The sequence below is a fragment of the Pogona vitticeps genome, chromosome 14, assembly GCF_051106095.1.
Source record: "Pogona vitticeps strain Pit_001003342236 chromosome 14, PviZW2.1, whole genome shotgun sequence".
NCBI lineage: Eukaryota > Metazoa > Chordata > Lepidosauria > Squamata > Agamidae > Pogona > Pogona vitticeps.
The window spans coordinates 14,694,143-14,716,283 of NC_135796.1; the positions used below are offsets into that span (position 1 = coordinate 14,694,143).

At 46.9% G+C, this 22,141-nt stretch overlaps 1 protein-coding gene across 1 annotated transcript in view; it reads right to left on the minus strand.

Moving 5' to 3' along the window:
• Positions 1 to 457: 457 nt before the first annotated feature.
• Positions 458 to 22,141, minus strand: part of MMP17 (matrix metallopeptidase 17) — a 78,480-nt gene continuing 56,796 nt past the window's right edge. Inside the window, exons 2-10 of the mRNA XM_072983231.2 lie at positions 16,828 to 16,960; positions 14,948 to 15,080; positions 11,138 to 11,421; positions 10,028 to 10,204; positions 9,382 to 9,481; positions 5,955 to 6,037; positions 3,960 to 4,112; positions 1,656 to 1,913; positions 458 to 987 (exon numbers count right to left, since the gene is read on the minus strand). Coding sequence (XP_072839332.2) covers positions 662 to 987; positions 1,656 to 1,913; positions 3,960 to 4,112; positions 5,955 to 6,037; positions 9,382 to 9,481; positions 10,028 to 10,204; positions 11,138 to 11,421; positions 14,948 to 15,080; positions 16,828 to 16,960 — 1,647 coding nt within the window. The 3' untranslated portion in view covers positions 458 to 661. The remainder of the gene's footprint in view (positions 988 to 1,655; positions 1,914 to 3,959; positions 4,113 to 5,954; positions 6,038 to 9,381; positions 9,482 to 10,027; positions 10,205 to 11,137; positions 11,422 to 14,947; positions 15,081 to 16,827; positions 16,961 to 22,141) is intronic.

Consider the following 22,141-nt stretch of genomic DNA (forward strand, 5'->3'; position numbering starts at 1 on the left):
GGGTTTTTTAATTTAATATTTTCAGGCAGTAGATAAATGAATCCTTAGATGCTGATCCAGCGGATGGGAGCAGTCCTACTGTAACTGTAATATAATAAGTCACAAATAATTTGTTGCCCTTTCATGATACTCTGTCTCTGCGCTTTGAGGAAGCTCTCCCACTATCCTGCTGGCTTCCATCAATAGAAATCAAGGCAGATCCGTCACCTCTTACCTTTCTCCAAAAATACACACGTGTGAAAGAATCACAACAAGATGAGAACCCCTAAGGAATATTTCTGACTGTGCGATGAGTCAGAATGTTTATTTATTTTTTTCCCAGTGATGTGGGGTGAGGGAGTGAGAAGGCCAGGATACGTAGGGGGGAGAAACCCACAGTGTCTGGTGTCAAAGCTCGCCAGCTGGAAACAAAATGAAAACAAACCAGCGTGAAGGAAAGGACAAACCGAGAGAGAAAAAGAAGAACGTGGTAAACTTCTCATGGAGAATTTGCAAACCAAGCTGCCAACGTCGCTATGAATGTCGTGTGTCATTCATTCGTTTAACAGTGTCGCATCCTGTGATCGGACCGCCAGTCTGCCCGTCCGCCTGCTCACCCCGCCCTCCCCTCTTTTGCATCCTTGAATCGTTTCAGCCTCCGCTGTCCGTACGACGCGCTCTGTCATCGCGGTCTGCGAACCGGCGCCGTGGTCCAAAGGAAGGCCAAGAAGAGGCCCAGGTAGACTCTGAGTGCCGAAGAGGACAAGAAAGGGTCGGGAGACGAGGAGGTGCAGGAGCAGACCTCACTTTTGGACCGACTCTGGTCGTGGTGGCCTTGTTTCGAACGCAACCCAGTCCTGCTGCTTTCCGCCGGTTCTGGCGCGTCCGCCTGCATGTCGCTGCACACCAGCCAGTCTCTGGCAATGGATTGTGGGTAACCCGGCTCGACTTCCAGCTCACTGTCCAGGACTTTCCAGTATTCTTTGCCCTTGAAGAAGTAGGTCGACCCTGCAGAGAAGACACAAGGTCGGTCTGGGTGATGTCCTCATGGAGGTTACCCCCGTTGGCCCATGGAAGACCCAGGATGTGGATGCAGCTATATCTCATTACTCATCCCAATGAGAGCAGACCGACTGAATCAATTGCTAAGATAAATTCTGTGGATTCCATGGGATCTGAACCCAGATGAGATGAGCAACTCCAGTGGCCCCAGCTTGAATGGAATTGGGCCTTCTCCAGTGGTTCCCAACCTTGGGTCCCCTTGGCTAGTACAGTGAGCGGTAATGGTTTTGAAGAGTTGCAGTCCAAGAACATCTGGGGGCTCAAAGTTGGGATCTACTGTTCAAAACCGATGTAACCACCTCCAATGTCATTCTCTGGGAGCCCCCTTTTATGTGTCTGGATAGCACCTTACCCCCTTTTCTTCATCCCAAGGTGGTTGGCCCCATGAACAGTATGGTCTTTCGTACCCAATTTTGTAGGCATAGTGAGCCAGTTCTGATTTTAGTCTGAACTTTACAAGAACTATCCAAGGTGCTGAACCCTGACCTCAAAACAGAGCCTTCAAAGCTACTTTAAAGATTGGACTAAAATCCAGGAAGAACTCACTGTGCCCCCCCCAAATCCAAATCAGCAGCCTCCTTTGTCCTACAAAATTTCCTCACCAGCACACTCACCATCCGACCACCGTGTGGCATCATCCAACTGACTAGGCACACCTTTCCACAACATGTTCTCTGAAGGATAGCCTGGTTGCATCCGCCTCTCACGGTCATCGTAGCACCAGTAGAGATTGTCCTTGAAGAAATATGTCTTGTCATTCGGAGCCCAGGAGAATGCAGCATCGATGCCTCCCGGAGGCAAGCCGAAATCTGAGATGGGTCGGGGGTATCCCTCTTCCACATTATTGTCCTTAAACACCCAGTATCTGTCTCCTGATGAGAAGAGATGAGTGGTTGAGTAGCAAGGAATGTTATTTGGGCTACACAAGATGGTTCAATCCTATGAGGTCTTGGGTGGGTTGTTTGGGAATTTGATTCCCCCTGTGCCTCCCAGAAGAATGGGTAGCCAGCCTATGTAGCCTTGGGTTCAACGGGTCTAAGTAAGACCTGATTTTACTGAGCCTAGCTTGAGTAAGAGCTTGGAGACCTAGGTCTCCGGCTCCGGAGCCAGAGGTTGGGAGTTTGATTCCCCGTTGTGCCTTCCAGAAGAGCCAGCCTGTGTGGCCTTGGGCGAGCTGCACAGTCCCAGGGTGCCCCCTACAGGAAAGGAACGGTATACCATTTCTGAGTATTCTTTTCCTCGAAAACCCTGACAAAGGGTCCCCATAAATGAGAATTGACTTGACGCCATGCAGTCATAAGCTGGCTGGATAGCTCAGTGACTTAGATATCTGTGTGGAGTCAGAGGTTGAGAGTTCAATTCCCCACTGTGTTTCCTGTGAGTCAAGACACCCTGTTTAGCCTTGTGCTCAATGGGTCTAAGTAAGACTTGAGTCTGGCAAGCCTATTATGAGTAATAGGGAGTTAAGTTTCTGGCTGCTGAGCTAGAGATTAGGAGTTTGATTCCCCACTGTGCATCTCAGAAGAGCCAGCCTGTGTGGCCTTGGGCCAGCTGCACAGTCCCACAAGATCCTGTGTCTTGTGGTCCCCACAAGGTTGAAGAATGAGAAGATGGTTATAAGAATGCCAATTCTCGTGGATACCATGAAGTTTTTCCATTTAGCCAGTAGAGGGCAGCATTGATGAATGTCTGAAATATTCACTCTCTCTTTTCTAGCAATAAAGTCCACATGTCTTGTTTCATAAGTGTGAGATGTTCCCAGGAAAATATTTTTGAAAAAAGGGCAAAGACCCTCCCACCAGCATCACCCCACTTTCTCTCCCCCCCCTGGGGGCAGCAACAAAGAAGAAGAAACAAAGCAGTAATTTTTTAAGGTACCTGCTATGTTTTGCCAGAGGCTTCTATTTCAGGTGAATGAACTGCAGCACAAGCAATTGCTGGTTTTGTCTGAGCAACACCGTACACCGCAGGAGGTTCATGCATCTGCTGGCAGGCGCTTGGCAAACGCAAGCGACCAGATAGGAGCAGGGGATGAATAAGATGGATGGTGACACTCAGCAGATCTGCCCGAGGGCCACCCGACAAGGGCATAAGCTAAGGATGTCATCAACTCAAGCTGAGCACCCTCGGACACTGCATTAGCGCTATGCCACAGCACGGAGAATGCAAGTGACCTTGAACCAAAATGTCTGAGCATTGAATAGGTGTCTGGCAGTGGAGCCAGATGTTGGGAGTTTGATTCTCCACAGTGCCTCCTTGACACGGACTGGATTCCATGATCCAGCTGTATAATGCTAAAATGATGATGATGAGGAGGAGGAGGAGGAGGAGGAGGAGGAGGATTAGAAGCTGCCATGCAAAGCAAGTGACTGCAGAAGACATGGACTAGCCACTCTCTGGATGTGGTTTGACTACACCTCCCCTCATCCCTCTCTACTGCACTGCCAGCCTAAGATGGATGGGACCTCCATTTAATGCGTTCCTATGGGGGAAAAACTCACCGGTAAGCGAAGACTCCCCCGTCCGGCTGCCATTTTCGCTGCCCAGTAAGCGAGGGCAGGTTGCAAAAACGCTGCGGGTGGCCATTTTGCTGATCCGGCAGCCATTTTGGAACAGCTGATCAGTGATACGCTTACCAATCATCGCAATGCGATTTTCGGCCATTGAGAACGTCGCAATGCGATCGCAAAAAATGCGTCGCAATGCGGATTCGTTGTTAAACGGTGCGCTCGTTAAGCGAGGCACCACTGTACTTTTGGGAAGGTGGGGACACCCATTTGCGCCCTGGAGGAGCACCCTTCAGTGCCCTCCTTTTTAGAAACACAGGTTGAAGCGATTTAAATGCAATTGAGAAATAAAAGAACTTGAGAAAGGCCGTGAATGTATTATCCCCAACAGGGGCAGATGCTTTCTCCTACCTTTGAAAAATACAATCTTATGATCGTGAGTTCGCTCGTACACGGTGTCCACACTGTCGAGGTTTAGAGGCAAACCCCGCCAGAAACGATGGATCTGAGCCGGCTGGAGGGAAACCAGATGTCTGTTACGTGTTAGCCGCCAGAAATATTTGCCTGGATGGAGAGAAAGATTGGTGAGACCGAGAAGAAGCCAAATACTGACAACATGCATGAATTTGTGGTGCTTCCCTGTTGACTTTCTGTACTCGTTTTCTTTAGGAAACCCTTTAGCTAATTCTCCTGTTCAGGATTCGCACACAGACCTTCCAGGATGACACCTAAGCTGGTGCAACAAACAATTGTTCCCTCTTCCTTCTGATTTCAGAGACCCCTGCCTCTCTGTTCTGAGTTTTTTCCCCCTCCCCTCTCTTGAGTCTGTTGACAGTCAGTCAGTCTGTTGCTGGAAGTCATCCAGCCAGGTTCGTTCGGTTTGCTGTAAATCTGCTCAACTGTGAGTAAATGGAACCTTTTTATTCTTTCTCTTACTAATGTCTCAGAGTTAGTTATTTTAAGTGCCAGTTAATGAGAAAAGAAGGGGGTGGTTTACTATGGGTTCTGCTCTGTGAGTCCCTGCACTTCCACTGCACAGCTAGAGGAATATAACCCAGATTCAAATCTCTGCAACATTTTCAAACTCAGAGGAGGAAATCCTAAACACTCTATACTCTGGGACACCCTCTCCTAGAGACTGTAGGACTTCAGCCTGGGCATAGAGACCTTTGCATCAAGTCTATCTGCCAACTTCTTTCAACGGGATGAAACATAGAAGCATTTGGTAGAACGGGAGGACGATTGCTCAAGAAAATATGGGGTACTTAAGAGAAAAATGATCTGTTTCCTCGATCCTAGCTCTCTGCATTTGTATTCCGGCCTTGCGGCTGCGTTTGCAGCTCCCGCTCTGACAGCTGGCGACCTCGTCTTTCCAGACCTTAATGGGAATTGGATGCCCGCCTGATAATACAGGAGGCAAAATGTCCCGCCCTAAAACATCTGCAGGGTGGTTCCGGATCGCCCCCTCCCCTCCCTTGAAATCACAATTATCAGGATTTATATCCCAGCACTGTCATTATGAGCCACTTTGAATATTTGCTCTATATGACACAAAGTGAGGCATGAATAATACATCAGAGCCTGACGTCCGGGTTACTGCAATTAGAAATATGTAGATGCATTGTTTAAAAATAAGAGATATAGATCTGGGGGGGGGGAAGCCTTAGTATTCAGTTTTGGTGCCCTCGGTGTGTTTATGGGGCACATACACCTTTAAATAAAGATGCCCCCTTGCATCTCTAATGAACCTTATTACGAGGAAAGGCCAGGCTGCCGGAATATTTCTGGAAGAAATATAGCTCCACCAAATGGTTTCTTCTCCTCAATGGAATTAGAAACCCAAAGTTCAAAGAACCTCCAAGCTAATTTGTTATGGCTGTCAAAAATCGGAGAGATGTGTAGCTTGGGCGTAGAGCATATGTGCAGCCTAGCCATTCTGAGGTAGTGGGGCAAGGGGGGGGGGGGTCACAGGTCCGTGCCGGGCTTCCATCTCCGAACTTCAAAGCAGCTCTCCGAGGTGCTGAATGCATTTGAGGGATAGGCTTCAGGACTTTCTGCATCTCCTATAAAGTTTGGGCAAAAACCCAGAGTGGATTTCTGCACAATTGGAATCACTTACCCTTTGTGCCTGCCATCTTCAAGCCAAACCTAGTAAAAATCTGCCTTGAAAATCCGAAGAGCCCCTGATGAGCACCATGGATCAACTTCCCCTAGTCAAATGTGGACCATGAGTGCAATATTCCAAATTGCCAAATTGCCCAGTTTTGAAAATAGGCATGTGGGGATGACCCACACACCCCTATACATAAAACGTCTATTCGATGGTTTTGAAAGATACAAAAAACCCATCCGAGGCTTCAGATCTCTAGAGGTCCGTGAAACAATGCAGCAGCTTTCATTACGCACCTTTGAAAAAGAAAGCTTCCCCTCGGATCTGAGCCACTGCATCAAAGTGAGTGTTGCATCTGTTCGGCACGTCTCTTCTGAGCCTGGGGGAGAGAAAACAAAGTCAACCCCCACTGGTGCATGCATTTGAATCGGTGAGGTCACAGACGCTGTCCAATTAGGCAGCACAGCATAGCTTTGTTTTTCCTATAGGAACCCTTTGTTTTTACAAAGTCTTAAACTCTGCTAAGGTGGGACACGGGTGGCGCTATGGGTCAAACAGTTGAGCCACCGGGCTGTCAATCAAAAGGCCGGTGGTTCAAATCTGCATGACGGGGTGAGCTCCCTTTACTTATCCCAGCTCCTGCCAACCTAGCAGTTCGAAAGCATGCAAATGCGAGTAGATGGTGGAAAGGTGACACCGTTCCATGCCTAGTCGTGCCAGCCACATGACCACGGAAAGTGTTTACAGACAAACATCGGCTCTTCAGCTGACAAACAAGGATGAGCACTGGGCCCTCGAGTCGGACAATGATTGGACTGAATTGTCAAGGGGGAACCTTTAGTTAAATACTGCCAAGAAATGGGGGAACCCATTTCTCCAGACAGAAAGCAGACTTAGGTTTCAGACATGGCCTGTTGATATCACCCATTGATACGGAAGGACCAGGAAATCTTTTGCTTTCTAGATGTTTGGGATTACAGCTTCCATCAGCCCCACTCTGGGGGTTGTGGCCCAATGCCCTTGAAAGGATTTGCCACGTTTGATGCAAAGCACATCGTGCTATGAGTAGTATGTAGAGGTAGGTTTTTCCGGACAGGTACTCGTTGTGACACTTTCTGTGATTCCTTCCCCCACCCCAGCAAGAGGGTCCAAAAATTCAGGGCCTTAACAAATGAGGAGCGGGTCTTTTAGGGAGCTAACGGCTCTTGGTTGCCAACTCAGCACTATATCATCCTTGAATGTGTTGTATGATAACTAGGCTACTATGAAAGTTGCAATTAAGCTCAAAGGGGGGAAAAAGAAGCCTGAGAGAAGAGAAGGAGGATATCAATGTTGCTGCTCCTCAAAAAATCCCAGGACTTCAATCCTGCAAGTCTTGTGTACACTACACAACTGGTTCCCAAGGGAGGCTGTTTGTGTCACTCCTCCCTCTGTCTTAGCAGGGATCCTTGCCATGAGCTGTTTATATTTATTTCTCTTTAAATTAAGCAATTCTGGGAGGAAACTGGTCTGATTCCATGCCTGCACATGGACTTCCAGAGTTTGACAAAGTTCGCATACTACAGTTCCCATAATCCCCTAGCCAGCCCAGCCACTGTCTGACTTTGCCCAGGGTGGCATTGAATGATCCATAGGGTCCCTTCCACCTCTGAAGTTCTAAGATGAGGATGAGGCTCCTGGGACTTCCGTTCTCCAAAAGTGACCTTCCCCCCAACCTTTGGATGCTGTTTACCCAAACCTCCTTCCGGGGGTGTGCGTGCTTAAATCTCCCCCTGAAGGACCCCACGTGGAAAAGAAGCAATTATAGGCCTTTGGTTCCGCAAACTCCCACTTTCCTCTCTGGAGATTTGCTCACAAGGTGACCGCAAAGTTGAGTTTGGCTTGCCAGGGACCAGGAAGGCTGGATTGTGCCCCCACTTCTCCATTCTGCTCTCAAACGGCCACCCTGGCATTCTCTGCCTCACAACCATGAGTGAGCAGCCGCGGAAAGGAAGAACAATCCAATGAATATGACATCCCGGGTGATTTTGCCCGAGGGTGACTGTGCATGAGCTTTCTTCTCTCGTTTCCAGTCAGCTGCTGTGACACAAGGTGACAGGAGGGCACTGAGGAGGTGCCAAAGTCCCCCCCCGTCTCTTGAAGGACACCCGGTGAAGCGCATCCTCTGAAGAGCGATGTGCAAGCAACTGCAAATGTAGATATCTCTCTGGGAGCCAGGAAGCAAGAAGACCAAAATACAGTCGTGCCCCACTGGACGATTACCCTGCTCTACGACGAATCTGCTTTACGTTGATGTTCGATCGCAAAATGATGTTTTAAATGGTTTTTTTTAGCTGTGCGATGATCAGTTCCCTGCTTCGGGAACCGATTTTTGCTTTACGATGATCAGCAAACAGCTGATCATTGGGTTTCAAAATGGCCACTGGCTGAAGGAAATCCCACCCGCTGTTTTCTAGGATGGATTCCTCACTTTACAGGCACCGAAAATGGCCGCCGTATGGAGGATCTTCGCTGGACCAGCAGGTATTCAGCCCGTTGGAACACACTGAACGGTTTTCAATGTGTTTCAATGGGTTTTTTATTTCATTTGACGACGTTTTCGCTCTACAGAGATTTCGCTGGAACGAATTAATGTCGTCAAGCGAGGCACCACTGTATGCAGGGTTGGCTATTTTAAAAAAGACCCCTGCTAGGGAGGAGAGTAGCTCTTGCAGCCAAAGAGGTCAACCATCCGTGGTTAAACCCAACAGCTGACATCCAGTTGCTTTGTAGAGTAAGTCACAACTGGAGTAGACTCATTGAATCAATGGGACTTATGGAAGAGTCATTTCACCAAGCCCCCGTTGATTCAGTGGACCGACTCTAGTTGCAACGTACTATGCTAAGCAGCAGGATCTCAGCCCATGGCTCTCAACCTTGGGTCTTTAAATGCTTTTGGACTTTAGCTCTCGGAAACACTAGCCAGCGCATCTGCTGCAAGCTGTGTGGGAGTTTTGGCAACCTCGCAGGCTGCCTCTAGTAGGAGTGGCTGAGAGGGACCTTTCTGGGCTGGAGTGACAGTCAATCTGTCCAGCACTAACCAATTGTTCCTTCCCAAAGAGAGCCCCGCCTCTCTGCTCTGAGCCCCCCTCCCCAGTTATCTGTTGGAAATCAATAAGTCTGTTGAAGCCTGTTGCTAAAAGCAGTCATGTTTGTCACTTTGCTGTTTTATCTGTCCAACTGTACATCAATAACACCTTTTGATTCTTTCCCCAACTGATGTCCCAGAGTGAGTTATTGAGAATGTGAGGACCAGTTGATGAGAAAAAGGGGTGGATTATTCTGGGGAATTTGAAGTTAATGGCAATGGAATTGATTACATCGAGAGGTGGCGAGTGCTCCAACACTGCAGCCAGCCAGCCAACCAGCCAGCGAACGAACGAACGAACGAACGAACGAACGAACGAACGAACCAACCAACCAACCAACCAACCAACCAACCAACCAACCAACCAACCAACCAACCAACCAACCAACCAACCAACCAACCAACCAACCAACCAACCAACCAACCAACCAACCAACCAACCAACCAACCAACCAACAAATAAATAAATAGAAAGATTCCATTCCACATTTCAAACCCAAAATCTGATTTAAGAAAACCATTTCTGCATGCTATATTATTTCCAGTCTCCATGGAAAGACATGGATACGTCATGTGGAGGTCCAATTTCAACTTACGGGACTGATGAGCGATTTTCTGGCAAATCGGGCAGCAGGGGGTGCTCGTCTGCTTTTGAAGTTTCGGGCTTGGCCGTGGGAGACACGGACTCCCGAACCCCTGCATGGAGAGTCAAGGAGGGATTAGAGAAGAGGTGGAGGATTTGCCCCCTCTTGTTATACACCTGCTAAGCAGAGATAACATCAACAGAGATTCAAGTGATTCCAGTATGCCGATCCCATGCAATTTCACAAAAGACTTTGCTTCTCAGTCAGTCATCATCCTGACATCACCTGATTTATTTTCCACCAACTGGATAGGTGCCTGCGGGTGCCCAGGGGGACACTGGCTCCCCCTGGGCAGGAAGGAATATCCGAATTTTGGTGCTTTGCTTGAGAAGGTCTACAGGAGCTGTGGTGTGTCTGGAGAAAGGATCTGGAACATACTCAAGAAGACTCAGATGTATACCTCCGTGAACCAAATCCTTTGTATCCTACCTCTCTAGGCTAGCCCTGAGTTATGAGAAATTTTAAAGAAATTTCAGGAGACTGTGAGACGAGGGACACTTTTCCTGATCAAGATCTCCACCATTCACACAAATGGTCTCTGCAAAATGCGAATGTGGAAGAACTACATCAACTGGGGGGCAAACAGACACCAGCTCACCGTACAGCTGCCATATCCGGACTTTGTCTTCGTAAGGCAGGTCATATTTTAGGGGATCCCCAACAGGGCCTTGATAGTACGGCCTCATGATAGACTCGATGGCAGAGATGTGGGTTAAGCCAATGGCGTGGCCAAACTCATGGACTGCCACAGCAAACAGGTCCATTCCGTGAGTATCTGAAAACACATATTAATATATGCAGAATTTACAGTCTATTCTGTTCATTTATCTTTAAAATGACAATAGGATCACATTAGTCATGGGGGATCAGTGCCAATCCCTCATGCGGATACTAGAAACAACGGATAAGAGCAAACCCTACATGTAACATAGTCTCAGGTTGCCTCTAGTGGTCTGTTCTGGTAATAAACATTGGAAACACATAAATACATATTTCTGGGTTTTTCCCTTAACTTCAGCTTTAGTTTAATTCTTTGGTGTTGTGGTTCCTGCTAAAATATCTTCTTCAGCTTAGTGAGAGTCTATTCCCTGGTTTTTGCTATTTTAACAACTTCAATCCACATTTGTTGTCTGGTTGTTGTGGTTCAACATCTCCTTCTATTTGGATCTCATGTTATGGCCTACTTGTTGATAGCAAGGTAGAACCCCCAAATCCATGGGCTCAGTATTCACTGATTCACTTATCCACTGTCTGAAACTAGAAAAAAAATTAAAAAATATTCCCATAAATATATATTTCTAATGATGAAGTTACCAGAAATGGCCACTAGAAGGAGCCAGATAACATGCTATGTATCGCATTCATTAGAGAAATATATTTTCATGATGTCATTACCAGAACTGGCCACTAGAAGGAGCCGGAGACAACACTATGTATAGCACTTGCTATTATAATAGTGTTTTTTTCCAATCCGTGTTTTTCAGCATCTGCAGGGGGGCTGTTGCCTAGCTTCTGAATGAAGGATCACCACCTTCGAATCTCAAACCATTCAATGGACAGCTCCCCCGTGGCTTTAGCCCCACTTGCCTTGATCCTGCTTTTGTCCAGATTTGACCCACTGAAACCTCTTCTTACAGGGAGCTGCGCCCCACTCCTTGCACAACCGGGCACCCCTAAGCATCTCTGCTGATCTCTGACCCTAACGTACCTGCTGATCGGAAAGTCCAATATTCATCATCATCAAAATGCGTGTCTCCTGCAGTATGCTGTTCCCCTGGGAAAAAAGCGTGGGCCACCGTGCCACCGGGGCCATCGAAAGGGTATCCGTCGTTGTGGTCTGTTTTGGAGAAATCAATCTGGATGTCAGCGTTGTTGCCTGCGACTTCATGGAAGTTCAGCGGTGTGATGTCACTCCAGACCTTCAAGGCATAGTATATAAGGGCACGGACTGTGTCATGGCCCAGGTGAGATTCCTTAGGGAAAGTTCGGACCCTGGAATCAAAGAACACAGGCAGTAATTGGTTGAGCACCCTTGGGTTGATCATCCATCCATCCATCCATCCATCCATCCATCCATCCATCCATCCATCCATCCATCCATCCATCCATCCATCCATCCATCCATCCATCCATCCATCCATCCATCTACTCTGCCACCCTCCCATCCATCCATCCATCCATCCATCCATCCATCCATCCATCCATCCATCCATCCATCCATCCATCCATCCATCCATCCATCCATCCATCCATCCATCCATCCATCCATCCATCCATCCATCCATCCATCCATCCACCCACCCATCCATCCACCCATCCATCCATCCACCCACCCACCCACCCATCCATCCATCCATCCATCCATCCATCCATCCATCCATCCATCCATCCATCTCATGCTTTGGTATAGAGTGGATGAAGACAATTCTGGAATCCCTTTAGAAGCCTACAGCTCTGTCAACTATCTGACTGTCAAGCACGCTATCAATCTCATTTTCTATCACTCTAGCGCTGTATCACTTTATCACTCTCTTTCTCTTTCTGTTGGAATATATGTGTGCAACCCAGCATGTCTGTATGTCCAGAATGATTGAGTTGTGTAATTTACATATTAGAACTTATGTAGCCTATTAAATTATGCCTGGCATTAGCCAATAATTGTTTGAAGGGTTTACCGTCAGGTAGATAGATCTGTTTTCTTTTAGACATAGTCTGTGTAATCTGCTAGGTGCTTTCTGTTAGAAGTCTGCCTGTCTGTCACTACAGTATGTCTGATAAGAACATGTTAAGAAAATAATATGAACCCATTATAAGTCTGTCAAGCACCGTTCTGTAGCACTGTTAGTTTATTCTACATATATGTTATACAACGATGGATTTTTTGGGGGGGAAGGGAAGTGTGTGTGTGTGTGTGTGTGTGTGTGTGTGTGTGTGTGTGTGTGTTATCTACAGAGTAACAGCCTCCTGCTGAGCCCTTGAAGCCTGAAGACAGACCGATAGAGGGAGAGGAGGGAGGGGAAAAGAGGACATTTTGACAGGGAAGCCAGCAAAGGCGAACAAGCCGAGAAGCAACACTGGACTCTGGAGAGACTCTTTGGCGTGCGAGCGAAGAACAAATCACAACCGCCAGCTGACAAGAAGGGCAATTAGCGCGGAGACTCTCTTGTGTAATCGTCAACACTGCCGGTTGAGTCCTGGCATGATAAAGCCAGGAGAAAAAACTTTTCTGGAAACTTCTTCCGTTTTATTTCGGCACATACGACGGCGGAGAATTCGGTTATCTTGGTCAGCGGCAAAGAGAGGAGTTGTGGAACACCCTCGCATCCCTTTGGACAAATTCATAAGTGAGGAGTGCTAATTAATGAAACCGCACTGGAGGAGTGGAATGGGGTGGACACTCTGTTATCGCACAGTGCAGGTGAAACTAGTCCTTCGCTTTTCTCATTAGCATGGGATGTCTCACGGACTCCACGCGTAACGGGACAGGCCATGCTTTTCCCTCGGTCCCACTGTGCCTGCTGGATCAACTTCATTAGGTTTCTGCGTCCTATTGACCCATGTCCAATTTTAGGCAAATGCCCAAATATATTGGAGAGAGAAGCAGAAAAGGAAGTTAAAAATGGAAGGGAAGGAGAAAACATGAATGGCTGGACATATTGAGTCATGCCAGGAGGAGAAATGCTTCTTGATGTCCATCTGGCCATCAGTATACAGCCTAAACTATATGTGCTGGGGCACGCTTAGAGACAATTCTCATCATTCTCACTGCAGTGTTGTGCCTCAGTGTGTTGGAGTGCCTGGCTGTGGAGCCAGGGAGCAAGTGTTCAAATCACCACTGTCCCCTTGGAAAAAGGGTCGAGGAAGTTCATCCAAAGAGCATGTGGCTGAGGAGGTTGTTATGTCTTGTCAGCCTCGAGCAAGCTGCACCATCATTCCACAGTGCCACCTAAAAGGAGAGACTGGGAAGCTACTTTGTTGCTGCTTGATTACTCAGAAGGACACAAATAACCCATCCAGTGCTTGTCCATTGAACAGTCCCTGAACGCAAGGCAGCTAGGCATTTTTAGGCTTTTGATTTTCACTGAGTCCAAAACCCATCTGGAAGGAGAGCATCTACTGCTAAAGCATGTCTGGCAGATGGTCTTCCAACCTCTTCTGAAGTCTCTAAAAGAGGAGAGTCGACCACCGTTCCGTGTGGTCCATTCCATAACAGAACAGCTCCTGCGGTCAGGAAGTTCTTCCTAACATTTAGTCAACATCTCCTTCCTTGTAACTGGAATCCATCACTTTGGAACCATCACGGTCGACAAACCCATAGAATAGAGAATGATGGAGATTTGTTTTTGAAGGAATAAAAAAAAAATCTAGAGGCAAGGAGTCTGAAGTATATGAGTGTTTAAGAAGCAGGAGGCATTTGATAAGCCATGTTGTCATGTCCACCACTGCAAATCCATCACAGCTGTTAAGAACACCAGAAAGTTCTTCTCATGAGCCTTTGCTGTCATGTCCAACAGCATCAGGAGACTCCGAATCCTGAATTAAGGGTCTCTTTTCATTCTGTACTCCAGTGACCCATGAGTTTTTTTCCCTCTCTTCTTCTCTAAAATCCAGATTTTACTAGGAGCAGTAGAGGGCACTGTTGCTACGTCCGTGAGTCCCACAGAGTTTCCCCGCAAGGCGAGAGATGTTTTCGCAGTGCCCTAAAGTTCCTCCACAGCTTATCCCCAGGGAGACAGGGCTCGGGTGAACATGGTGGTTAAAATTCCAGGCAACGGAATAAATCAAATGCCAGTCCTGCATTTATCGCCTTCCTGCTTGAATTCAGATCAGCCTCTTCAGCAGTGGGAGGACTCCATATATTTATTACAGGGTCTTATATTAATTTTTGCTCCAAAAAACCCATTAGGGCTTATTTTCAGGGGATGTTTTATTTTGCAGTCATGTCATCATCTTCTGGTTGCTGCACAATGCAGCATGAGGGTGGAGGGCAGGGTTTCACTTAACTGGGAAACAGGGTATGTATGTATGTATGTATGTATGTATGTATGTATGTATGTATGTATGTATGTATGTATGTATGTATGTATGTATGTATGTATGTATGTATGTATGTATGTATGTATGTATGTATGTATGTATGTATGTATGTATGTATGTATGTATGTATGTATGTATGTGCTGGAGGAGAGCTTTGCACATGCGCTGGATGGCCAGAAAGATTTTAAAAAATGGTTGCTAGATCAAATCAAGCCTGAATTACTTCTGGAAGCAAAGATGTTGAAGTTGAGGTTGCCCTATGTTGGGCACATCATGAGAAGGCCAGATTCTCTGGAAAAGACCATCGTGCTGGGAAAGATGGAAGGCAGCAGGAAAAGAGGAAGGCTCAATATGAGATCGACTGACTCACTAAAGGAAGCCACCGGCTTTTTACAAGTGATGAGCAGGATGGTATGTTGTGGCCGTGGCTGACTTTTATCAACTGGGGTCCACCTTCAGGGGAGGTAGTTTAACTACTTACCTCCAAGATAAGTTCCTTTTGTTCCACTTGGTCACTGGTTGAGCATGCCGCTTCTTCCTCCTCCTCGCTTTCAGTTCAGAAAGATCCGGTAGAGAGCACCGGGGAGTCTTCATCAATTTCAACGTGGCTTCGTCTACATTTCCAGAATAAAACAGAATTAAAATTCCCCTAAGCTCGATCATGAGACAAGGAGATTTGAACATTTCAACTTGTTTGGCAACCTGAACCATGAATGGGGTGGGCGGGGGTGATGCAGTCCTCTTGATGTGGCTGTACTATAAGCCCCATCAGCCTTGATCAACGTTGCTAATTGTGAAGGGCAACAGAAGCCGAACAGCATCGGAGCCATTGAACAACATCTGGAGCACCCATTTACACTGCTTTACAGCTGGTACAGATGGCAGCTCAGCTCCCCCCCAAATTCTCTTGCTGGACACCTCTTTCAATTCGGTCCCTCCCTTCCCCTCCCCCTCTCCTACGAAGCCAGCAATTAAGCAGAACCTTGATTACAAGCCTCTAGTGTCCAAGAGAGAAATAAAAAGAAGAGAGAGGATAAAGGGCAACAAGAAGGGCGGAAGAGGCTTTCGTTTGTAGGTGGGACTCAACTCAAGGTCTAACCCCAACTTGTAAGGATGATGAACCTTTCAAGGAGATGGAGACCCTCCTCTTTCCAAAGAACACTTCTGATCTCTTTGCTGTCATCAAGTTCCACAAAAACAGGGAATTTCAGTTACAGTGTGTGTGTGTATGTGGCGGAGGTGATAGGATTTCAGCTTTATTTAAGGCCAGTTTCTTAGAGCCTTTAGTGAGAAGGCTGTCACGGTATGTATGTATGTATGTATGTATGTATGTATGTATGTATGTATGTATGTATGTATGTATGTATGTATGTAGGTAGGTAGGTAGGTAGGTAGGTAGGTAGGTAGGTAGGTAGGTAGGTAGGTAGGTAGGTAGGTAGGTAGGTAGGTAGGTAGGTAGAAAGAAAGAAAGGAGGGAGGGAGGGGGAGAGAGAGAGAGAGAGAGGAAGGAAGGAAGGAAGGAAGGAAGGAAGGAAGGAAGGAAGGAAGGAAGGAAGAAAGAAAGAAAGAAAGAAAGAAAGAAAGAAAGAAAGAAAGAAAGAAAGAAAGAAAGAAAGAAAGAAAGAAAGAAAGAAAGAAAGGGGAAGACCCACCAGCTATTTCCAGGTCTCAGGTGAGGGTGAGAGACAGGAGAAGTGGAAAAGACAAATACAGAAATCTCTCCGAGACACACCGAAGGCCTCCGCAGGAGTGCGTGAGGCTGGCAAAATAATTGCCTGCCTTGGGTTGTCGACCGCACAGGGCGACAAAACACCTGAGCCATGTAATTGCTTCTTGGAGGTGGCAAGCGGAGCCGTGTGGTTCTTGCACACGCACACAGGGGCCCGTCCTCGCCTGAAGGGAGCTGAAGGAAGGGGTGCCGTGTTCCTTGGCGTCCGGATCTTGACGGGCAGAACGTTTCATGCATGGGGGGCCAGTGACCACCCCCACCCCCGAGAGAGATTCAGCCTGGTTCTAAGATGGAGGCACCGACCCTGGAAGACCATTCTCCCCCCTGCCTGTTTTCCCATATATTCTGAGATGTGTTTTGGAATCCCTTTTGCTTTGCCCCAGAAATGAAATTTGGCCAGTCCATTTCAGCTGGGATCTTGTTTAAAAAATGGTCCAAACAATGAATGTGTCCAATCTAGGGTAGTGTCCATCAGATGCTTTGGACTACAAGCTCCATCATCCCCCAAGAACTAGCTAAGGACATGGGGCTTGTCATCTGAAGCCAAGAGGCCCTCCCGCCGCCTCCAGACTTTGCTTGCTATGGGTGTCTGAAACAGTTGGTTTTCCTCCCATCCATGATTCGCCCCTTACCTAGAATCCCGGTGGCTTCCAGACCTCCAAACTGTTGCATCGCCATGATTGCTTTGGCCAACTCTTCTTGGGTTTGCAGCCGTCCCGTGACAGGATCCGGAGGGGGAAGGTAGCCAAATTTTGTCAGCCAGTCCTGGTAAAAAGGAAAGAAAGGGGGGGGGGAGGGAAGAGAGAGATCCATTTAATATGACTAGAGACAGGCAGGAACTGCTGGCTCGTCCCTTGGATGAACAGGGGTTTGGTGGTTCCCACTTCTGCTTCCTCTGGTGGGCACCCACATAGGGGCAGTGCCCCAGCTCCCTTGCCCCATATCCTCCAAACAGGTGCTCATCAGAGGAGGCGGGGAGGGGAACCACCCAAAACCTTTTTGTCCAAAGGACGAACCGACCCGAACCGCCAAACTAGGAGGTTTGTGTCCATCACTAAATATAACATAAGGACTCTCCGCTTCTACCTTCACCGCCTTCTCTTATTTACATGTATGTGTCAGGATTCCTGATTGAATGTCCCTGCTCCTCATTAACAAATGGAAGTGTCAGAATGGATCTGTGCACATTACTTTAAGTAATGGAATCGGATGACCTTCATGGCATCCTGGCGCTGACATTTAATTTTCCCACCCGGCTATGAAAACACATTTGATTACAGCGCAAGCGGATGGGTAAGTCTCAGGAGTACCCCCTCCACCTTTAATTTTCTTCCTTACTGTTGGAGGAGGGAAGTGAGCAAAGAGGCTCAGCTGAGTTGCTCCCACTTGGGATGAAAAAAAGGGGAAAAAAGAAACATGAACATGTAATGCTTTAGAGAGCAAGAAACGAATTTGGTACGGGAATATACCCATCAAAGAACATTTTAACATCTGGAAGTTAAAGTATTTTAAAGCCTCTGTCTTCACTCCCCGAACTTCATTCTTAGACTACAAATTCCCAGAAGCGCAAGGTAGCATAGCCGATGATCGGGGCTTTTGGGGCTTGTCCAAAAATTGTGAGTATCCCACAATGTGAACTAGAACATTAACTCATGGGGCACAATTACAGCACAGAAGCAATCTCTTGCTAATGTAGAGTTACTGAGAAAATAGTAATGTATTTTCAAGTAACTAGCTCTCTAGATGAGTTTGAGTGTGTTCATGGCGGCATGGTGGTGCCATCTTGTTATTGCAAATAAGTTACTTCCAAAGTTTGATCTGGTTGCATATGGTGCATAAGGGAAGAAGTTTGGTGTAGCATTTTTCAACCTGCAAGGCGGCGCCCTGCAGATCCACTGGACTCTACATCCCATCATCCTCAGCTAGCATAGTCATGGGTTGCGATGGATGTTATTGTCTGACAGATCTGGGCATGCGTTTATGCTGTTGGAGCCTGGCTGTGTTAGGGTGAGGTCCATTGCCAACTCAACTGCCTGGCCAGAGGGAAGAGACTGTGCGGTTGAAAGTGTGTGGTGGTGGGGGGCTCAGATATCAGAAGAAGGCTGGAAAGAGCCAGGTTCAAAGCCCCACTTGACCCTGAACTTCACTACCTGATCTGGGCCGAGTCAATCTCAGCCTAAACCGGATGTTGGCAGCTATACAGCCCTAGGGACATTGCTGGACTGAAAAGGGTTCGGAATAAGACATTTCAGGACCAAGGACAGCTTCCATGCAAATTCTCAGGAGAGATGGAGAATGCAGAATAGATTACTCTTCCTTAACAGGCAGAGGCAGTTGTTCCCAGAATAACCAACCACTGGCTGCTTACTCAACATATAGATTCTATGCCTTCTACAGAGGTACACTTCTGGGAAGCTGAAGGCATTCTTGGTAAAAGCACCGATATTTCTACTTTCCGTCTCTGGAGGAGACAGATCTTTCGGTGGTGACTGACGTGAAGCCATCCACTTTCTTTATTGGTAGCCAAGACATATTGAACTATCGAACTGCTGCAATTGATCTGGTCTTTTAATATAGTCAATGCCCCCATTAAGCCCGCTGTTTGGGATGATGAATGTCGGCCATCAATGTCAGGTGAAAACAGAAGCCGTGGCTGCCTTGGATCTCAGTGACACCCTGCGGATCTGTTGGGACAGGACAACCCATCGTTCTGAAGTCAATTTTAGGACATGGAAACAGCAACCAGGATAACCCAGCTTGGACGCAAATGGATTTTTGTATTAAAAATCTAAAGTGGCAGGGCATAGAAACACATTTTTCATTTTTATTTGGGACTACATCTTCCATCATCCCCCAGTCTACATGGAGGATGCTGGGGGTGTTGCCAGGCACCACCTCCTCCATTTGCAACCCTTCTTTTTGACCCACTTGCTTCTTCCACTTTCCTGATCCCATTAAGCAGCCACTCCATTCAAAAAAAATGTCAATCGCGTAAGCCCTCGGTAAGAGGGCTCTTCCATCATGCTAGAACAGTGCTTCCCAACCTTGGTTGAATCCAATATTCATGGACTGCAACTCCCAGAAATCCTGGCCAGCACAGCCAGCAGTGTAGGCTTCTGGGAGTTTGAGTCCATGCACGTCTGGGGACCCAAGGCTGGGAGCCACTGTGCTAGGATGCTCGAAAAGCCAGCCTGGTCGTTCCCCATCAGATCCTTCACAAGGCAATTACTTATCCCTTTGCATAGCTAAGTAGCTGTGACAGAAATTAGACATTCAATTTGTTCCTGATGGCTCCTGAGAAATCGTCTCCGACATGCCACCTAACGTCGGCCGATTGACTTGCCAAAGTTTGGCAGGTTGTAATTTGGTTTGCACCCCAACGACAGAGCTGGAATCGTTTGTCCTCTGATCGTTAAGGAATCTTGCGCATGTTGTTGCAGAGACTCATTTGACTGCCGGCGGAGCGTATCGGGAACATTCAACCATCTCTAGTCTGTGAAAGTGTCCATCTTTTGAAATCCGGCAAGGAAAAGCTGGTTGTGAAACATTCCGCAACAGTTGTGCAAGTCTTCACAATTAGCCAACCATTGACTGTGCACCCGTTCACACCTACGACAGCCCACTGAGAAAACCATAGCTTCCCACTCAGGCTGTGCGCATAATCCTTCCAGTTACATGATCATGTGATGCAACAGGAATATGCGCAGGTGTGGAAGAGATGTTTTCCACATCCCTAGAGACAGTGTGGTCTAATGAGTAGAGTCCCTGTACTTCAACCCAATGTAGACCTAGATTCAAATCCCTTCTCTAAGGGATATATATAAAGAAGAGTTTTGGGAGGCCTTGTTAGACTGAAACAAAATGAATCAGGTCATGAGTTTGCATTGGGGATGTCTTCAAGGGCCGCTCCGGGTCAGGTGGATTACAGTAGTCCAACCTGGCCTTTGCAATAGCATGGAAGTCATTTCTCTTCTCGCAATATTGGGCAAGTTAGACAGAATGTTGGTCTTCCTCCATCCTGGGATGCAGAACTCTTCCCACTTCACAGCACTGTCTGGATCCAGAATGCTTTGTGTTTGATGCACCCACTAATGTGGCACAGACCTGTTTTTCCCCCATGTCTGCAAACTATTTGATATGCACAAGGATTATCTACCAATTTGAAAAGTTCCCAATTTCCCCCTAGAAATGAAATGGATGCAACGTATAAAAGAACAATCTTTCCAAATTTTCCAGCGTTATTGCTGAATGCTAAGAAGTTTTCAGAAAAGCCCACCACTATTGTTTTGAAGCTCAGAAAAGAAGAAAGAAGTCAGAACTGCCGGCATGGCAGAAATGTTCCGAATTTATTTTCTTTCCCCTTTTCTTCAAGACCTCGCATTATGTTGCTTACGATGGAAAACACAGCTGGGGCAGGATCCTGCCGTGCTGTTTGGTGCTGAGCCGACAGCTGGTTTAAGCTCGAAAACAGCTCCTCCAGGGAAATAATGATGACATCTGAAACTCGGTCCTGTGCTTAATTTATTGTAAGTAAACGCCGTTCACTTTAATAGCTGTCTTTAACTCTCTGAAGGGCTGTCACGCAGAAGGTTGAACAGGTTTGCTTTCAGAGCTTGGGAGTAACTAGCTAGAGTTACCTGTGAATAACTGCTTGTAGCTAGTTCCTTTTAGTTACAAAGTCAGTACACAGTCACACGTCCAAATCCTTCCGTTTTGCATGAAAACGCCTGTGTTTTGTAAGAAGTGTGAGGTTTCTGTTACAGAAACAGTTCTGCAATTTTTCCCCCTTAAAAAGGTGCTTATGAGCAAAAATTGCCTGAATGTATGCATAGTATATTTTTCCATGTATAAGACGCCCCCATGTATAAGACCCCCCCCCCACTTTTCTAACCCAAAATTAAGAAATCTAAGTGGGGCTTAGCAAGTGGAGGGGAAAGCAGGGATCAAAGCTTTGATCCCTGCTTTCCCCTCCACTTATTTTTGTTCTTTCCTCAGCTTACTTCCGTGTATAAGGCGACCCTCAGTTTTTAGTCTAAAGATTTTAGACAAAATTGTAGTCTTATACATGGAAAAATATGGTAATTTTGCTGAGTAGAGATAAAACATTTCAAATTTTTCATTCTTGCCTTGGAGAAGGAAATAAATGATTTACCTAGTTTGTCAAGGATCTTTGGAGCTGAAGTCCAGAAATTCTGGAGGCACCAGAGGTTTAAAGCTAGAAATGGTCATGAACTGCCGGTTAGGCGGTTTGTGGCAGTTTGTTTATTGGCCAAACTGATGTTTGGCACTTGAAAGTCCCACCTGCTCTGGCAGGTGCCCAATCGGAGGCAGCAGCTTGAGTTCTCTGCCCCGCCTCCCCCAGATGCTGCCATTGAGTGTGCACCTGCTGGAGGAGGCGGGACTTTAAAGGGCCGAACTCCTGCTCGGCCAATAGACAAACTGCCACAAAGTGCCGCATCTCCCCCTTGACTTCGGCCACGCCCACACGGAAAGGTGGCCTTTGAGAACGCCTTCGATACAGATCCTGGCTCCTGCACTGAAGCATGTTTTCTCTTATTCCTTCATCATTCCGGATCCGTTTGACACCATTTATTTAGATATAAATCTGTATTACTGGGAAAAACACACACACACTTGTATTATTTTGCCGCAATCTCTTGCTTATTTAAAACTGAATATTTTGTGGATCTCTCCTCTTGCTCATACATAGGGACACACATCACGGTATGTACGGTTCATTAATAACATTTCCCACTCTGAAACTGAATTTTTTTAAAAAAAATCCATTTCCCACCAGGATGCAGTTCAAATAAAGCGCTCGGATAGCCCAAGGCTCTGTAACTTTTTTTTTAAAAAAAGGGAAAGCCTTAATGAAAATGCTTAATTTTCAAATTGCTTGGTTTAATGTCGCCCCCGCCCCCCATTTTCCCTTTCCAGGTTTCCCGC